The 20,486-nt window shown below is 40.7% G+C and overlaps 1 protein-coding gene across 5 annotated transcripts in view; it reads left to right on the plus strand.

The window, feature by feature from the left end:
- Positions 1-20,486, plus strand: part of NEK10 (NIMA related kinase 10) — a 282,983-nt gene that overhangs the window by 31,411 nt on the left and 231,086 nt on the right. For 3 of the 5 annotated variants that reach the window (XM_065884790.1, XM_065884787.1, XM_065884788.1), the window contains exons 6-12: positions 8,774-8,815; positions 10,225-10,303; positions 11,261-11,328; positions 12,951-13,030; positions 14,435-14,521; positions 17,173-17,397; positions 20,209-20,348. In XM_065884790.1, the coding sequence (XP_065740862.1) occupies positions 8,774-8,815; positions 10,225-10,303; positions 11,261-11,328; positions 12,951-13,030; positions 14,435-14,521; positions 17,173-17,397; positions 20,209-20,348 (721 nt within the window). The remainder of the gene's footprint in view (positions 1-8,773; positions 8,816-10,224; positions 10,304-11,260; positions 11,329-12,950; positions 13,031-14,434; positions 14,522-17,172; positions 17,398-20,208; positions 20,349-20,486) is intronic. The other 2 variants (XM_065884789.1, XM_065884791.1) reach the window with 1 other exon arrangement.

The following is a 20,486-nucleotide window of genomic DNA, read 5'->3' on the forward strand; positions in this document are numbered from 1 at the left end:
GGAAGTATCTCACCTGCTATTTAAAATGATAGGAGAGAAGTGATTTAATGGGGACAAAAACACCTGTATATTTTCTACTCTATTACATATGGGATGAAGTGGATTGAACTTCGGGTCTATGCTTGCATTATCTCCTAGCATTTTAAACCATAGTCAGTTTGGAGAGGTGTACACTTGGCCACACCTTCGAGCATGTTTATGCCAAGCAGCTCAGTAGGTCAAAGTCAGTGGCGACAAGTGGGGGCTTCCTCAGGGGGCTCCAGGGGCAGTGAGTGGGAAAGGCAGGGCCTGCAGCTTTGGTAGCTGCTCCAGAGCCATGCTTGTCCCAGAGTCCAGCCTCAGACCCTGAGTTAGAGGTGAGCAAGGGGCCTCCCACTTGTCTCAGAGGAGGTGCCTGCAGGCAAAAGTCTCACCTCCTCTCACTAATTAGTTAAATGTGCGGCCGTAGTTTAGCGCCTCTTAAACTTTAAAGTGCAGAGGAATCACCTGGGGATCTTGTAAATGCGGATGTGGATTCTGTAGTTGTACCCTGAGACCCACGATTCTGCTGAGGCCACTGGTTCATGGCCCACATTTTGATTAGCAAGAACTTAGTGCTTTAGCAGTGAGGCTCTAAAGAAAGGCTCACCTAACACTTCACCTGGATCGTGAAAGTTGTTCCGTCTAGTCTCAGCTGCTAAGATAGCTGCTTTTATAAAGCAGAAGTTCCTAAACTTTCTGTGCATCAGGAACACTTGGAAGACTTAAAGATTGCTGGCACCTGCCCCCACAGTTTCTGATTCAGTAAGTTTGGGGAGGGCCTGGAAATCTGCATTTCTAACAACTTTTCCCAGGTGATGCTGATGCTGCTGGTCAGGAGACCACAGTTTGAGAACACAGGCAGAACCACTGCCCAACCAATTTGGAGAAGCCTCCAAATTGCTTATGAACCATTACTGTTTCTTCTTGCCAGTGTTAAATATCTAAGGAGCATTCTTACTATCCTTATTATTCATACATGCTTCAGTCATTTTCACAGATTGTTTTTTTTCCTAAGAAGTATCTCCTTTTATGCCCTGTCCTGATAAGCTACTGGGATGCTCAGACCACTCTGAAGCTCTTTTATTTTGGATTCAGTTTTATTGATGAATTATTATTTGAGTCATAATAATAATAATTTCATTACCCCAATAACCATCTTTTCCAAACTTGGCATTTAAAAAAAAAAAAAAGGCGTTCTGGTACTAGCCAGCTACAGAGCCTGCTCTGATTTGAGTCTCCTGGGATTCATGATGGCTTCAATCTTTTCTTTAGAAGAGTCACTCCATTTCTCATTCCGTATTCTAAGCTGTCTTTGTGCTGTTCTAGTTTAGCCAACCACAGTCATTTGAATATATTACATACTTCAAATGGCTTTCTGTCCTGGTTGCTCACAGTTTTCTGGGAATTTTCCTTTTCTCCTGTGAGAAAAGCTGTGTGGGTCACGCATGGTGAGGGTGGGCCATGTGCTTCACTTTGCCTAGGTCACCTCCATGAGCTCCTTGTCCACAAGTCATTATTAATAGCCCCCTGTACACCCCACAGGCCTCAGCTTGGGTAAGAACACTGTGTATATAATATTAGTATAACTATTCATGGAAGAAGGTGGATTTTTAGCAGAAGGTCTAGTTTTTTGACTTATAGAAGTTAGCAAAATATTTGCCTTTGACATGTTTGCTCAGAGAATTGATGGCCCTTGTGTCATACTCTGCTGATCTTCATCTAAAGTATTGCCTTTCTTGGGCTTCCTTGGTGGGGCAGTGGTTGAGAGTCCGCCTGCCGATGCAGGGGACACGGGTTCGTGCCCCGGTCCGGGAAGATCCCACATGCCGCGGAGCGGCTGGGCCCGTGAGCCATGGCCACTGAGCCTGCGCGTCCGGAGCCTGTGCTCTGCAACGGGAGAGGTCACAACAGTGAGAGGCCTGCGTACCGCAAAATAAAAATAAAGTATTGCCTTTCTTAATCTAGTTCTTGATGGGCTGGAACAAGGTTGACTGGATTGCCCTCTAAAGGGAAGAATCCCATGACCTCTTTGCTTATGGGATTTTATGACCAAAACACTTATGAAGCCAAACCTCCCATTTATTTCCAGTCTTTCCATAGAAGGGGGTGCTCCCTGAATCTCTCCTCCTGGCACTCTGTCCACAAAGAGGAGCAGTTGTTTAACATCTTGAGTTGCCAAGAATTTTTGGCTGAAGTCACGTAGTAATGCTGGGGTTTACTACAACTTGTGCCAACAAATGTCAGCACGCCTCTGCCCTCGCGAGGCCTTCCCTTCCTCTCTTGGTGAGTCAGTACTGCAGGATCCACAGTGGCTGTTCCAGACCATCTCCACTTCTCATACCCAGACCCCTCCTACCCCTGTCATTCTTATCAGATTACAGCATTACCTGTTTTACAGGCAAAACTGAAGCCATCCCGGTAGGAGTGTTCATATTTTCTTTGTTGCTTGAAATATTCGGATTATCATGCACCTTTGCATCCCTTCTTATTCCTGAAGAAAACCCTCCTCCTTGCCAAGTTTCAGCCTTCCATCTGTTTTCTTTGTTACAGTGTCAGTGGCTCCCTTTCTGTTTTCTTTTATCATAAAATGCCCTTTTCTTGACCTGCTATCCCCTCAAGCCTTCATCTCACCTTCATCACTGCATTCATTGAAAGGTCAGACTATAGGTCTTGAACTCACTCCCTTTCTTTTACAACTGATGTGTTGTAGAAATTTTCATTGAATATTATGTACAAGGTTCTCTCTGGAAGTCATTTAAGAAGATCATGGTGGGCCATGATCCAGTCGTCATTTCTTGACCCAGAGGCTCCAGTATATGCTTAATGGAGGTTCCAGCAAGAAAAGAGTGGAAGGGATGAAAGAGAAGCCATTTTTAAAGATAAATTGCTTAGTTTTCCATAATTAAAGGGTGACATATGTTTGGAGATTTCAAGTGTAGTTGGAGTCCCAAGCAGGATAAAGGTAAAAGTCCACCTGGACTCCTTACAGTAAGCTGTCATAACACATTGCTTATCAAGGATAAAGGGAAAATTCTTTTTTTGTTAAATTTATTTATTTATTTATTTATGGCTGTGTTGGGTCTTCGTTGCTGCTCACGGACTTTTTCTAGTTGCAGTGACCGGGGGCTACTCTTTGTTGCCATGCTCAGGCTTCTCATTGCAGTGGCTTCTCTTGTTGCGGAGCAAGGGCTCTAGGTGTGCGGGCTTCAGTAGTTGTGGCACGTGGGCTCAGTATTTGTGGCTCGTGGGCTCTAGAGCACAGGCTCAGTAGTTGTGACACGTGGGCTTAGTTGCTACGTGGCATGTGGGATCTTCCCAGACCAGGGCTTGAACCCCTGTCCCCTGCATTGGCAGGCGGATTCTTAACCACTGTGCCACCAGGGAAGTCCTAAGAAAAATTCTTAAAAGCCCCTAAACTACATTTACATCAGCTACAACAATAAAAGGAGAGTGGAGCTGTGTGGCCTTCTCCCCGCTGCCCTTGCACCCCAAGCCTTTCTTTAGCAACCCATACCCTTTGCCACATTTTCTGTTTGCCTTCACTGATCCTGAGAACCTCTAGCTCTTACTCATCATTTTTTCCTTTTTCTGTATTATTTACTTGCTCCTTTTTTAAATTTGCCTTCATAAATGTTAACCTTCCCCAAAGTTATTTTCTTTGTCATCTTCTCCCCTATCTTCCAAGCTCTTGGCTTCAACTATCATTTTGTTGTTGTTGTTCTTTGCTCACAAGCACATATCTCCAGCCTCAGACTTTTCCATTCATTTAAGTCCCAAATTTCCAGGTATATGTTGGGCAGCGATCCTGATGACACAGTAGCACAGTGATTCTCAAGTGTGATCTGGGGACCGTCATCGGTCCCTGAAACTCTTCCAGGGGTCCCACAAGGTCAAAACTATCTTAAAAGTGATGCTACAGTGTTATTTGCCTTTTCACTCTCACTCTCTTACAAATGTGCAGTGGAGCTTTGTAAAGGCTACAGGATGTGTAATGACGGAACATATGCTTGTGTACTCTTGTGTTTTAAAAATTCCTCACTTTTAATGTCTAATATGATATATATAAATAGATAGAACCCACATAAACAGAAGCTCTTTGGGATTCTCAGTAATTTCTAAGTGTGTAAAGGCATACAGATGCCAAAGAGTTAGAGAGCCTGATATGCACAGGACCCTCAGTAACTGCACAGGGTCCTCTTCGTCCTCCCTCTCCTCCAACCTGCAGAATCAGCTCCTGACTCTGTTAATGGCACCACCTTTCCTCCAGACTCCAAGGCAGGAAACTTCTCCTCACCCCCTATGAGACTTTTAGAAGAGTAGTTACTAATACACCTGGAAAGATAAGTAAAGGCCAGGGCATAGGGGGGCCTTCAACTGAGACGGAGGGATGAGAGGTGTGGAACCCTGCTGGCAGAGGCATGGGTGGTGGGTCAGGGCGCAGCACTCAGAGCTCACTGCTCTGCTGGCCGAGAGGCCCATGGGAGCGTGTCTAAGGGCCCTGATGCTCTGGGCCGCAGTGACATCGTGCTGGACTGACAACAGCCAGATTGGTGTTGCAGGGTGCTCCATTGTTCTATATAGTTTTTATCAGTATTATGTTATTGTATCAATCTTTTAAAAAGAGAAAACTTCTGGGAATGGGTAGAGCAAGGACATTTGTTCACATGTGGCTCATTGAACTGAAGTTCAGATTGATGGGGACTTTCTCCAGGCCATTAGTTTCAGAAGTCCAGAGCCCAGTCCCATGAGCCTCCAGCCCATGTGGGGGAGGAGGGCTGAGGTGGGGAAGGGCGCGCAGTCCTGTTTGCTTTTCAGATCAGTAACCAGGAATGCTGAGCCCAGGGGTGTGCGTGCCTCGTGGTCTTCTCTCCCATAGACGCTGGCAGGTCAGAGCAGGCGTGTCCCCGCAGCGCTCCAGTCTCTGTCGGGCCTCGGGCCTCGGGGAAAGTGTTTGTTTAACAAGTGGAGCGTAACTGCTTGAGTGCATTTTCCCCTTATTGTACTTTATAGCAGTGCTTCTCTCACGGTGCTCCACAGGACTTGGTCAGTATTCTGTGAAAAGAAATGTGCTCTGCCCGGTGATATGTAGGAAAGCTGCACAGGGGTTCTCCCACTAGAGACTTACGGTGCACGGCAGCATATTAAAGCTCTGAGGAGTTTTTAATTTTACTGAGGAGTTTTAGTCTACGATAAGATAATTTGTTACATTCTGTTTAACCTACCATTTGATCATGAAATTTTTTTTTTTTTTTAAGAATACCTAGTACCACCCACTGCACAGAATAAAATGATTATTCCCAGGAGAGAGTTTGGGAAACATGGGCTTAGTTCCATATTGTTAACATTGATTGTTGGATAGATATATTTTTGTCAAGGTAAACATTTAAAGATGACCATGACCAATCATTTAACCATTATTGTCTCCCTGGTGTCTTCTCCCTCCCAAGCTTCAAATTTAAATTTCCTTTATGTCAGCGATGCCAGATTTCAATCTTCTGCCCTGGCCTCATTTTTCACCGGGCTGTTGTTCTTTTGTCACTTGGATACACCACCAGCAACTCAGCATGTCCAGACTCAGTCTCCTTGTCTACCCAGCCTATTCTCCCCTTCCCGGGTTCATCGTGTCCTTGCCCCCAGTCACCCTGGCTCGCAGATAGAGATGCCTCCTGCACTCCCTTCCTGCCCTCGGCCTTTTCACGCCCAGTTGGTCACACCACTGCCAAGACAGCCCACCCGTCCACTCCCTTCTTGCTGCCCCTGCCAACCCACAGGGCTTCCCTCCATGCCCCTGCCTCTCCAGTTCATTCTAAGACTAGAGGGATGATGTGCTCACGGCTGATTCTGATTGGCCCTTGTTCGCACCTTTTCATCAGACCCAAATGGCAAAGTTCAAATTCAGGCTCATGTCCACGTCTGAATGGACATGTCCAGTTTATCTCACCCTATTTTTCTAACATTATTCCCAAAGATTCCCTTCATGGTGTTAGGGAGGTGCTTTTCACAGTAATAGAACATCTTGATGTTCTTTCTATGCAACTTCTATGCACCTTTGAGCCTCTTTGTTCTCTTTGCTTGGAATCCCCTTTATTTCCTCCTCTCCCCCCATGTCTTCTCAGCACAGCTATCCATCCTTCTAAGCCCATTCAGAGGCTACCACCCTTACAAAGTTTTCCTTAGTCCTCTCAGCAGGCTATTATATGTCCCTCCTCTGCAGCATCACAGCACCCCATGTATAACTTTCTTACAACACTTACCAAATTCTATCTTAAATTCCAGTTATTTTTACATCTGCCTTATGCTTGCTTGCAGCTCAGTGAAGTCAGCCTCTGTCATCTATATATTTGTGTCCCCTTCAGAGCCTAACCCAGGGATCTTACCTAACAGGAATGAAAAAAAAAAATATTTGCTGAAAAAATATGTGTCTTTTTATGGCTGAGTAATTTTCCATTGTATATATGTGCCACATCTTCTTTATCCATTCATCTTTTGATGGACACTTAGGTTGCTTCCATCTCCTGGCTATTGTAAATAGAGCTGCAATGAACATTTTGGTACATGACTCTTTTTGAATTATGGTTTTCTCAGGGTATATGCCCAGTAGTGGGATTGCTGGGTCATATGGTAGTTCTATTTTTAGTTTTTTAAGGAACCTCCATACTGTTCTCCATAGTGGCTGTATCACTTTACATTCCCACCAACAGTGCAAGAGGGTTCCCTTTTCTCCACACCATCTTCAGCATTTATTGTTTCTAGATTTTTTGATGGTGGCCATTCTGACCGGTGTGAGGTGATATCTCATTGTAGTTTTGATTTGCATTTCTCTAATGATTAATGATGTTGAGCATTCTTTCATGTGTTTGTTGGCAATCTGTATACCTTCTTTAGAGAAATGTCTATTTAGGTCTTCTGCCCATGTTTGGATTGGGTTGTTTAAAACAAAATTGAGATATTTGTAGTGAGGTGGATGGACCTATAGTCTGTCATACAGAGTGAAGTAAGTGAGAAAGAGAGAAACAAATACCATATGTTAACACATATATATGGAATCTAAGAAAAAAACAAAGTCATGAAGAACCTAGGGGTAAGACGGGAATAAAGACACAGACCTACTAGAGAATGGACTTGAGGATATGGGGAGGGGGAAGGGTAAGCTGTGACAAAGTGAGAGAGTGGCATGGACATATATACACTACCAAACGTAAAATAGATAGCTAGTGGGAAGCAGCCACATAGCACAGGGAGATCAGCTCAGTGCTTTGTGACCACCTAGAGGGGTGGGATAGGGAGGGTGGGAGGGAGGGAGACACAAGAGGGAAGAGGTATGGGAACATAAGTATATGTATAACTGATTCACTTTGTTATAAAGCAGAAACCAACACACCATTGTAAAGTAATTATACTCCAATAAAGATGTTAAAAAAATATATAAGTGGTTTTAAAATGTTATTTTTATATGTATAAAATTTCCACCGTAATTAGCGATAATGTATACAATATTCTTACATTCTTTAATTATAGGTCTTCTAAAGTGAATAGCAATCATGGGAATTCAAATTAATAGGTGGTCATAGAACGATTTTTAATAGCGTTATGAATGTACCTTTATTCTTAATTTAAACAAGGGTATGTTGCTTCCAAGTTCCCTTCACACAGAATAAGGAAACCTTGACCCGGGAGGCCTTGAGCCCCTGAGCCTTTCTTTCCTCAGCTGCCCACTCAGCTTCCGGGTAGAACGAGATCGCGCCCTCACAGTCACATACTCATTGCCCTGAACTTTCCAGAGTTGGAATGTTGGCTAATGTTTGTATTTCAAATAACTTCCTTGTGTGCATAGAAAGTGAGGAGAGAGGTGTCAATATAGAGTTACACAGGTTAGGGCCACCTGAAACCCATTAACCCCAAGATAAATGTCAGTGTGGGTAACCTGAGAGCATCAACTGTTAGGAGAGCTCCAAACCAGTTTCTTTCACAACTCCAGCCTCCCAGCACTCTCTCTTAATAAGCACTTTTCAGAAGTTTCATGCAGTGCCTTGTTATTGGGAATTGATTTTAAAGACCTATATCTGAGGACATTTTGCAATGATTATCCTTACATTAGTTTAGGATAAGCCACATCATTTTAAGGAGAACCCCTGTCGTCTAGTCTACTAGAGCAATGCTGCTCAGATTTTATTGGGCGTGTGAATTTCCCAGGGATCTTGTTGAAATTCATAGTGTCATTCAGCAGGTCTGGGGGGAGTAGGAGATTCTGCATTTATAATCAGCTCCACATGATGTTTTTGCTGTTGGTCCATGGGCCACACTAGGCAGAGGCCTAGAGGAAGGTCCTGGGATTCAGGGTTGCTGGATTCTTATCCAGGCTCTGTCACTTAGGCAAATGGTTTACCATTCTGGGTCTTAGTTTTCCTACTCTGTAATATGAGGATGTTGAAGGGAATGATATCTAACAGCTTTTTCCAGCTCTAACATTTTATGATGACATGAAAGGAAGTAAAAAGAATTAGGAGTCAGGCTGCAGTTCTGAGCATACTTATATTCTCTTAATCTCAACCCAACTTTCATTCATATTTATTAATAACTTATCTTAAATATAGTATGACTGGAAAACATTAAAGTTTTCCATATTTATGTTAGAATGTGGGCCTTCAAAAAATAATTAAAACTCATAACTTAATAAATAGATTGCATGTAAAATACATTCCCCCCACCACTCTCATCTTTCATGTGTGTTCTGTTGTTTTTATTTTATCAGGAAATACTCCATAGCTTGGGTGGGATTGAAAACCTAGCTCAGGTAAGATTCCTTTTGTGGTGGCTGCTTTTGCCTTTCTCTTTTAGGCAGAGATTACACAGGTGTGTGACAGAAGATGTCTTTCTTACCTTAGCTGCATGCCAAGGAGAGGAGCAGGCAGGGTTGTGAGTGTGAGCATGAGGCAGGATACACACAGAGCAGGGAGGGACTCGTGACATTTTCTCTTGGCTGATTGGGCTCACTTTACCCAGCCTGTTGAAACGAGAAAGTTCTATCAATATAAAAGGTCACCTGTCTTTAGTTAGTAAAGAAAATAAATAGGTGTTGTCTGGCAGGCCCCAGGCCTCAGCATTGCACACACCAAATGGTGGGAGAAAATATTGGTTATGAGATGTTCATAACTTTTCCACACAAAAAAGAATTGCTGTGCTCACTAAAATATTAAAAATAAATGACAATGTGAGGAATGATCTTGACTTCATTTATTTTTCTGCTTTGGTAACTACTGAGGCAAAGTAAGGAGGTGAATATATATGCTGAGACAGTCCAATGTTTGGGCTTACTAATACAATCAAACAAAATTTCCAGGCATGGAAACAGTTGAAACAGCCCATTCTCCTGAAATCTATACCATGTATGGAAATAATAATTTTCATAATAAACCCGTGGCCCTACAAACTCATCCTGAGTTATTAATGGATGATTAATTTTAATGGCAATTTAATATTAAATCTATTTTATTATTTTTTTATTCTTGGGAAATTGATAAAACATATGTTTTTATTTTTAAGAAAAATTTTAATTGGCTAGAGGTTTAGCTCATTTAATGAAATAATCTTTAATAAAATTATATTGTAAAGGATCTTTTTATCCATTTTACTTTCATTAAAATGTCAGAAATTTATGTGTGTTTCTCTGAACTTATTACAATTAGTCATCCACAGTGAGGGATTATTAGACTACCCCATACATTTCATTCTGATTATTGCTATCTGCTTGTATGCTGGTTAGATATAATTTAGGATATTATAAAACATAAGGTCGATAAAATATATGCAGTGTGTTATTAAAATTCTGCTGAAAAGTTACATTGAAGAATTAAAATTCTATGTACTATATTATTGCATCTTATTTGTATCTTATATTTGGAGGCTAAATTGCAACACAAATTTATCCAGTTAGGAGTCATCTTGGGACTTTTGAGAGTTTAAACAATCTTTCCAGGTCCCTTCCTCCACTTTGGGGCGTTCCACAGAAGCCAAGAACCCAGAAACCCACCCCCTTCTGCCCTTGAGTGAAGCAGGCCCAGGGGCACCAAGTATTGTTTGGTGAGCCTGTTATGCCACCTACAGCTCATTTTCAGAAGTGCACAACCTTTCCCCTCACCTGCTGTGTGCTTGAGCGTTCTCCCCTCTGATTCGCCTGTCGGTCTCCCCCTCCCCCCGCCGCAGTACATGGAGATCGTGGCCCACGGGTACCTCGGCTCCGGGGAGGCGCAGCACAGCGTGGACAAGCTGGTCAACATGACGTGTAAGCGCGGTCCCGGGACGCAGCTGGCCTTCCGGGCATGGCATTTACAGCAGGGAAGGGGGGATGCTTTGAATACTCACGGGGGGTCCCCACACAGCTATGGGCTTGAGAGTCCATGCCAGCTGTTATGCTCAGTGGCAAAATGTACCCAGAGGGGAGATTTTTAGATCACAGTTCTTACCTTGAAAAACCCGATTTCATGTTTTAAAAGATTTTCATTGAGCACAAGCTTAGTTTATTTAGTGCAAGAGAGATTTCCTTCCATAAAAACAAATTTTGGTAAAAATATTTTTTGCCTCCTTCGATTTCTATTAAAATGTCAGAGACTATTCATTTTTCATCTATAAGATTGGGGTAATAACAATACCCACTTATAAAGCTTCTCTTTTTGGAAGCTCTTCCCAGCCCACCTTCCGTGCTCTCTGGATTTGATGAGTGCACACTCCTGCTCTCATGGGAGTGAGCCCACTTTCTTTGTGTGCACAGGACAGGACCTTAATTCTCAATTCCAGGGAGAGAGGAATCTGTGGTGAGCCTCAGGGACCAGGAAGGTTCTGTGAGGCCAGCTGTTCCCCTCCACTGAGGAACCTTGCTAAGTCCATCACGTGAAATCTTTATGGGGACTATCTTTGAAGAATAAGTTACACTTTGAACTTGTAATGATATTAAGGAACTCATTCAACTTTAAGTGGAAGGGAAGGTTTAATTTTCTTGCTATCTCCAAATTTTATTATTATAATAGTAATATATAATAAATACGAGTTGAGCTTGAAACATGATTCTTGAAGTAAAAAAAATCAACCCTGTCCCTCCTCCCTCCATTGTCCTTTTTGTGTGACCTGTGTTCCCACTTATCCTTCCTTTGCTTGCCCATCAGTACTTGAGACCTGAGGCTCTATGAGCACTGACCCCCTTTAAGCTTCAAATCCCTCATTGAGATATTCCATTCCTTTATAGATATTTTTCAAAAGCTTGCTGCTGTCAAAGACCAAAGAGAATGGGTCACCACAAGCAGAGCCCACAAGGTGAGTGGTCCCAGAAGGAGTTCCTGCTTCAGCTTCATATGGTGGTGGTTCACATGCTAGAGTCCAGAGCCCCTGTGGTCAAGCCATGTGTAATTATAATTCTCAAGCCTGCTAACCTAGCCTAAAATTGCCAATCTCTGCTAACCCGCCTATGGAGTAAATATAGAAACAGCAAATAAAGGTTTTCTGAAACTTTTTTCTTTGTTCTATGTCATTTAATTCTTTATTGCTTAATCAACTAAGTTTATTGCTTAATTTAAATGTTGCTTGTAAAACCTTGACTATATATAAACTGACCCTAGGTGTGTGTTTACAAATAAATAAATAAATACATATATATGTATGTATACATATAAATACATTCCATTTGACACATGAGGTTATATTAGTTTGAACCATGTGAAATTACCCTGGTGTGTAGGTCAATTTCATATGGTTTAACTTCATAATAAGATGGTTTAGTATTATAAGCCTATGGGTCAAATACATATTTCAAGATGAATGAATGCAGGTTTAATCAAAACAGACTACATTTATATTTACAGCAAAACTATTTAGCTGGTAGCTGCCTAGAGCCAGGTTTCAATAATTTGTTGAGTTTTTATATCCCAGGAAGCCACTTTCCAGCATATATTAGAGCAAAGTTGCCTAAAATGTGTTAACACATGCTGCTCATTGTATGGGGGGGGGGTGATTCTTAGTGATAATACAGGTCAACATTTTTTATTTCAATAACTATATATTTCACTGATATCACTTAGAATTTGAAGAACATTTTTGAGTAGCATTAAGGTGTTAAGGGTGGACATGACAAAAATTGTGAAATGATATATCAGTGACTGCATTTTGAGAAACATTATGTTAGAAGACAGAAAGGAAAAAGTGAGAAAAGAAAAAGAGGAAGGGATCTGAGAAACAAAGATAATAATATCTCCATAGAAAATGCATAAGATCATAAAGGGGAAAAACCCACATAATAGAAACCCAAAATCAGCCTAGTAGTTGTTATACAGGTCTGAATAACAGGTCTGAGCTGTTATACAGCTCTGGTCTGAAGTATGTTTGGGTGTGTGCTTTGGGGGACCCTGAGTTCTAAAAATTTAGAGGGAAAATATGTAAATTTGTAGTAATGGGAATCCCGAGAAGGTGACTGATAAGATATAGATGACTCCCAACTCAGTGATGTTACTCAGAAATTTGAGAGGCAAATGGATTGTCTGGTAGTGTTAGCATATCTTGCTGAGTTTGGGAAAAAATGACAGTCTTCAACATTTTGTTGAAAAAGTACTTTCATAATTTGGAAAGTGCCTGCCACAATGCCAATGCCCAACTCAGAATGAGTGCTCAGTGACTGGTCGCTACCAGAAGACAGAGAGCAGACAGCGTGGGCACTTGGAAGTAGAGGGCCATGTATCGTGGTCCCTTTGCTTCCTGTCCTGGGCAAGGAATGCTTACAAGGAGCTCGTCTGAAGAGGGGGTGGATGCCTGCCCCTTAAGAACTGGGGATTGTGAATGTTTAACAAATTTTGAAGTTAAGCCTCTATGATCTTTAGAAGGAAACATACTGTTCAAGAAGCTTGTAGTACTTACATAATTAAACCTTATTTTACTTCATTTTTCAGACATTAGTAAATTTACTCAGTGCCCGAGATACTAACGTTCTGTTGGGTGCCCTTCTGGCTGTGGCTAGTTTAGCTGAAAGGTGAGTGTATTTTAATAAGTTCTGCTGCTTTAGCAACTCAGATGGAAGAAATGCAAAATAGATCAGTTTCTCTATTTATTTTGTCATCTACTTAGTTAAAATTTGTGAAAAATAAACATGAAGTACCATAACTATACTGAAGAGGATCCGGGATAGAAAAGCATCATTTTAGAATTTAAGCTGGAGCAGCAAAGCAGTTTAAAATTTTCTTTTTTTTTCCCTGACTAGAAATATTTACCTAGTCTTTTCATCCAACCCTCAGTTACTTCTACTTTCAAAATTACACAATATGTCTTGGAAGTTGAATCTCCCTGACTTGTTTTCTTCATTCTCTCCCCTATTTATATTTTAACATTTTCAAATATTTTTGCCCTTTAAAAAATTCTAGATAACCCCTACAGATGTTATGATTATTTTAAATTAAAAAGCTTTAAATATGTTTTTATACCAGTAAGTGGATCACTGCTTTTTTGTTTTTTGGGGTTTTTTCCAACTTAATTGAGGACTAATTGACAAATATAATTTTATGTATTTGAAGTGTACAACATAATGATTTGATACACATATACACTGTGGAATGATTACCAAGATCAAGATAATTAATACATCCATCACCTCTCATAGTTAACTCTTTTTTTTGGTTTTGTGACGAGAGCATGTAAGATCTCTCAGCAACTTTCAAGTGCACGACCCCATATTATTAACTATAGTTGCTGTGCTGCACATTGGATCCTTAGTGCTCATTCTTCTTATAACTGAAAGTTTGTACCCTTTAACCTACATCTCCCTGTTTCCCCCTACTTCCAGCCCCTAGTAAACACCCTCCATTCTATTCTGTTTCTATGTAGTCGGTTTTGTTTGATTATTTTAGATTCCACATATAAGTGATACCGTATGGTAGTTGCCCTTCTCTGTTTGACTTATTTCATTTAACAGATTGTTCTCTAAGTTCATCCATATTGTCACAAATGACAGGATTTTTTATGGCTGAACAATATTCAATTATGTATATATAATTATATTCAATTATAACTATATATAAATATTCAATTATATATATAAATATGTATATCACATTTTCTTTATCCACTTCATCTATCAAAGGATATATAAGGTCATTTCTATATCTTGGCTACTGTGAGTAATGCTGATCATTGCTTTTTTGTGAACAGCATATGATTCCCTTTCTCCAAAGGAAATCATGTTATCATCATACTGTTATTAAACAAATTTAAATTTATGACATATAATACTTATTGAATGTTGGAGTTTAATGTAGCCCTGCCCCATAGAGCTACATTGCATTTTGTTTCTCCTCCTGGGATAATATGAGGGCTAAGATATTAAATACATGGATATGGTAAAATACATTTTTCATAGTTACTAATACTTTTCAATTTGTAGTCCAGAATGTAGGGAGAAAATAAGTGAACTCAACATTGTAGAAAATCTGCTGATGATTTTACATGAATATGACTTGCTTTCCAAAAGGTAGGATTGCTAACAGGGGAAAATGACAGTGTCTGACATTTAATGAAAATAATTATTATTATTTTACTTATGTTATTTACATTGTTAACTGAATATCATACGTCAACTTGGCATTTATCTTCTATTTAAGTTTATATAAAGTAACCAATAGCAAAGAGATATATCGATTTGTCTTTGGTCCTGCTTTACTTCTAGAACTGGTCATAGATTTGAAATATATAAATCTCATGATTACATCTTTAATATTTTTTTATTACATTTATTTACATCCTGTCTCCTTAAGGAAAGAAACTCTGAGGTGGCTCTACTTTCAGTAATTTCAGATTGTGTGTTGAATAAGTGATTAGATTCCTAAAATCTATTTTGCTTAAGGCAAGTAAAATACATTAAGATAGCTACTGACTTAGTTCATGACCAAAACAGAATCTAGAGTAAAATGAACTCATTTTCACTTGAACTACCTATTGCCCTAAAAACTTACTGTATCCAGATATTTATTAGGTTACCTGCATCATATGATATTTAGTCGAGTAAGTCATAATTTTCTAAAGAGGCAAATAGTTAACAGAAATCCCAAGCAATAAAACACTGACATTTAACTCATAGTAAATCCCTTGAATTCTTCATCTAAGCCAATTTAACCCTCTTTTACAAACTATACTTAGACTTGGTTGTCTGAATTGATTCACCCAATAGCCTCTGCACAGGTGTTGGAAAACCAAAGATGAATAAGATATGGTTGCATGGTGTAGGAGAGGGGCAGACACACAAATCATCAGTTTCACCACAACATTGTAGGTGGTGTGGTCAGTGGATGCACAGGATAGATACCCTGAGGGCATGGAGCAGCACCTCCATACAGAGCAAGGGGTCATGCCAAGTCTCCTAAAAGAAGGAGCAGTTGTCTAAGCAGAGGAAGAGAGCAAGTGAAAGCAGAATATGCTCCTACCTGGAGGCCTGCAGTGCTGTGTGAGAGAGGAGCGTGCATGGGTGGGCGCAGCTACAGCAGAGTGCAGGAGGGAGGGTGCCAGAAAACTAGTTAGATAAGTTGGCTTATAAGTTAGATAAGTTAGAAATAGAGCTAATTTTGATAAGTTAGAAATAGAGCTAATTTTGGCCAGGCCTTCTACATGCCAGGCCCTGCTCTAAGCACTTTTGTGTTTTAATTTGTTTGATCTGCAATTCTCTTTCTATATTTTATAGATGAGATACCTTTAGCGAGGTCATGATGGGCTCTTTGTGCCTAGTAGTATGGTTTTTATCATGAACATGGAGACTCACAGATTTTAATCATGATCAGATTGATTTTGTGGGGACAGTTATTCTGATTGCAGTGTGTGGAGTGTGGAATTTAGCCACACAATGAGATCCACTTAGAACAAGGAGGGTATTTTTGGTGTAGAAAGTTTGAGAAGGTGAAGAGTACTGTCTACCAAAGAATATATGTCAGAGCATAAAAGTTTGGGAGGGAGAGGAGCCATGGAAAATTAGCTCAGGGAAAGGAATTGTGAAGCAGGATAAGAATGGAAATATTGGAGAGGAGAGTGACAGAGAAGCTTATATCTTGAGCATAATCGAGGCTCACAAGGATGGAGGGGCAGTGGGTTTAGCTAGCTGCAGGACTCACAGAAGAATTAACCCCAGTGCTTGCCCAGGAAACAGGGGGCACCAAAGGCTCTCCACTGGTTGGAGAAGAAGGGAGTGTCTTGGAGGATTCCCAGTCTTTGGCTTGGAAATTGAAAAGACTGTGGTGTCCTGAGTCCAGATCGGGGACATAAATGGAAGGGCTGATTTGGGGAGGAGGATAATGACTGAGTTTAGAAACAGTGGGGTGAGTGCCTGTGAAACAGTTAAGTGACTGCTGGAACCTCTGTAGGTTTGGAGTGTTGCCTGGGCTGAGATCACAGTGCCAGGGTAGAGGGAGTGTTTGAAGCCATAGGAATAAATAACACCATCCAGGAAGAGTGTTCAGAGTGTGAGCCTGGAGGATTCAGGACAGCTCTATGAAACGTCTATAATCATAATGTTTCAGAGCTTAGTTGAACCTTATGTCTTATGCCATCATTATCTTTATTTTACTCTCCAGATATTCACTGAGCACTTTGCATTTAATTTCCCTGGATCATAGTGTTTTTGCCATCAGGTATTACTGTCTTATTTTTGCAATCACATAGTAAGTTTCTGAAGACTAGGATAAAGCTTTTATATTTCTTTTGTCTTGAGCATAATTCAGGTCCCATTGTATGTACTTGATGCCTGTTTGCTCATTAGTAGGTTTTTAGCCAGACCAATGGGGATACCATGAGGATATGACTTAGAAAGTGGTCCAGAAACTATGACCTGCAGGCTAAATTTGGCTCCCTGCCTGTTTTTGTGAATAAAGATTTATTGGCACACAGCCATGCCCATTGGTTTTCATGTGTTGTCTGTGGCTGCTTTTGCACATGTTGGCATGGCTGGGTACTCATGACAGAGACTGTATGGCCCATAGAGCTGCAAACACTTGGCTGTGATCCAGGCCTCTACAGAGAACATGAGCTGACTGTGACATAGAGCCTGTTGGCGCGACCGTCCGTGCATGTCGGCAGCTCCGTGTGAATCAAGTCAAGCCACCACTGAGCTGAGTCTCCCCTCCCGCCCATCCCTCGCAGGCTCTCGGCTGAGCTGCTGCGCCTGCTCTGTGCCGAGCGCCAGGTGAGACAGCAGGTGAAGCTCTATGAGGGGGTCCCCATCCTCCTCAGCTTGCTGCACTCAGACCACCTACAGCTTCTGTGGAGCGTCGTCTGGATCCTGGTTCAGATTTGTGAGGACCCTGAGACCAGTGTGGAAATTCGCATTTGGGGAGGCATCAAGCAGCTTCTTCATATTTTACGAGGGTGAGTCAGAGTAGGCTTTGGCCTGCTTCACTCTGGCTGATGAAGGCTGGGGTCTCAGCTGTTCGAGGGCAGGGTGGGCATGTGCTCAGCTGGCTCCCTCCCATTCTTTGGTCATTCATGTTCTACAGAGTCATTTTTACTTGTTGCAAACAGGCTCTAAATCAATGTCAGGAGCATTCACCTTTTCAGCTCCTTGGGAGCCCTGACATATTTTTTGAATCACCAGCCTGCATTAAAGTAACGGATGTATGATCCTTAGTTAAAATAGGGGGAAATACGGTTATTCAAATGATTCCATGTTACTGACCCTGGTCCAGTTGCCCCTCTTTTCTCTCTAATCTCCGTGGCAGTGCTCTGAGGTGGATTAAGACCTTGTTGTCTCTCTTTTAAAAATAGAATCTGGGGCTTCCCTGGTGGCGCAGTGGTTGAGAGTCCGCCTGCTGATGCAGGGGATGCGGGTTCGTGCCCCGGTCTGGGAAGATTCCGCATCCTGCGGAGTGGCTGGGCCTGTGAGCCATGGCCACTGAGCCTGTGCTCCACAACGGGAGAGGCCACAACAGTGAGAGGCCCGCATACCGCAAAAAAAAAAAAAAAAAAAAAAAAAAAAGAATCTGGTCGTATTCAAAGCCATAAATCTGGGGAAGGAATGGCTTGTTAAAATAGTTTCAAACTGAAATTCTCCTGAATTATGTTGCAAAAACTATAACAATAACAAAAAATAGTAGATATGGTATTGTATTACTTGTATTGAAGTATTGAATAACAATATTACTGGTACCACCAATGGGAAGGATCTATTACCTAAAATTATTATAGAGCATAATTCATCCCCCTAGGTGCTGAATCAAAGTTGAAAAGGATTATATCTGCCTGGAAAAAGATCACATTTATCTGTAGTATATAAATAAAGTTCATTCTAATAAAAGCAGAGTAACATCAATTTTAATATGACTTGTTATCAAATCAATATTATTCAGACTTTGTGCTTATTGTGCCTGATAACTTGATATTGTGGAGCTATGTGTCATCAGCTCCATTCTCTGAAGGAACTTTCCAAAGCATAAGAACAGACTAGAGATATGAACAGTGGCTTTGTGAACAATTTCTGTCATTACCAAAACCAAGGAAATAATGTGTAGACTGTTAACAATCTACTTGCTTTTATGAATATCACATAAAAATCTCAAGTACTTTAAAGTATAAATTATAAATCTTTCATTAGTATCGTGGCATAATGAGCTAGCCCCACAGTCAAAGTAATTATGATTGCAAAGGTTTTTTTCCACTTGAGTTTATAGGATGATGGTGGTGGTTATTTTTGGTCCATCATACGTATTACAGTGGCTGTGGGTAGCCCTCGTGGAGAGCAGCTATTTTCTTGATGATAAAATTAAATTATATAATAGTTAAGCAATACTTCAAGAACAAAACCTGCCTTTTGACCACATAGAACTGAGTTTAATATAAGGTACTAGTTTTCCTCTTTTGGAGGAAACCATTCTTGATAGAAAAGAGTTCTTTCACATCTAAAGAGTAATTTTCCCAGTCCACTTCTATGGTATAATGTTAGAAATCTCTTCCCTGAGAAGAAGATGTATGTCAATACTTACTCTATGTTAACTATGGCTCAGTGCTCTGGGAGAATTTATTACCCCAGCTGTGTAAACAATATCCTTTCAGAGATGGGCTGCCTGGAGCTGGTACAAGGGGTGAGGTTGCCAGGTTGTCTGCTGGCTTGAGTATGAACAGCCTCTGTTGTCAAGGTGGTTTATAGGAAATCTGTTCATGCCCATTCACCTGCAGTCCCAAACTCAAAGGCAGTTACTAAAAGGTTACATACTCTTGGTCAGATAGAGTGATCCCTAAAATTCAAGTTTTAACGTAATTAAAGATCATTGACTGCAACTATTCCATTACCTTCCCTATGCTCCCCGAAAGAAGGGCAGAGGGCCCAGATGACACAGGAGGGAGGCCAGGGAGACTCCATCCACTTTACGTTTGGATATATAGAAATCTACATAGAGCTGCTGCCATAAAAATAAATGTATGAAAAAACATGGCAACCATGTAAAACAGAATGGAACAAAGCAGATAAAGACAGACGAATGATCTATTGTGGAAGATGTTGCACTAAGTAAACAGAAAAACAAATGCTTTATTTTATCAAAGACATTAAACAGAACATGAAGTTTATGAAATGAGATTAAAGATGAGATGATAGGATAGTAAAAAGGAGAATAGAATGATTGTGAAGCTGGGAAAGAAGATGAGGACTGAACAACATGCAGAGACTGAGTACCAGAAAGAATGTGGAGTTAGTGAAAGGAAGGGCGTGCTTGAAAACTTACACACGATGCAGAGGAGGAAGACAAGGGAATAAGAGCAGCATAAAATGAAGGATATGGCCTGCAGAAGATGGGTTCTCAGCACGTGGATAATTGATATCCCTAAGGTAGAGAACAAAACAAAAGGAAAATTTGGAAAGCCTCAATCATCTAATAGAAGAGAACTTTCCTAAAATAAAAGAAGATTGGAATTTAATGGAAAAAGACAAAACTCAGAATGATGAAGACTGAGATGTATTCAAGTAAATGGCAGAAGAATAGAGTTCAAAACAAAGGCAGCCATGTGAAAAATAGATGACTCCTACCTCACACTTCACACAAAAATCATGTCTGAGTGGATTGGAAGGTCACACAGGAGAAAACTTTATGACCTGGGGAGGCAAAGATTTATAAAACGGGAATCAGAAAGCACTGACCATGAACTACCATTGATAAATTGGTCTGTGCATTAACTTTTCTTTTTCAGGGACAGAAATTTTGTTTCTGATTGTTCCTCCATTGGAAGCCTGTCTAGTGCCAATGCGGCAGGCCGAATCCAGCAGCTTCATTTGTCAGAAGATTTCAGCCCTCGGGAAATACAAGAAAATACTTTCTCTCTTCAAGCAGGTATTTATATTATGTTTCATTATTTGATACTGTTTAACCTTGTATTATTCTATTATAAAATTATAATGATAATATTAATTAGGCCCAATTTATAACTTAAAAAATGTGAAGTTAAATTCATGTGGATGCCTGAAACTT

The sequence above is a fragment of the Phocoena phocoena genome, chromosome 10 (assembly GCF_963924675.1).
Source record: "Phocoena phocoena chromosome 10, mPhoPho1.1, whole genome shotgun sequence".
NCBI lineage: Eukaryota > Metazoa > Chordata > Mammalia > Artiodactyla > Phocoenidae > Phocoena > Phocoena phocoena.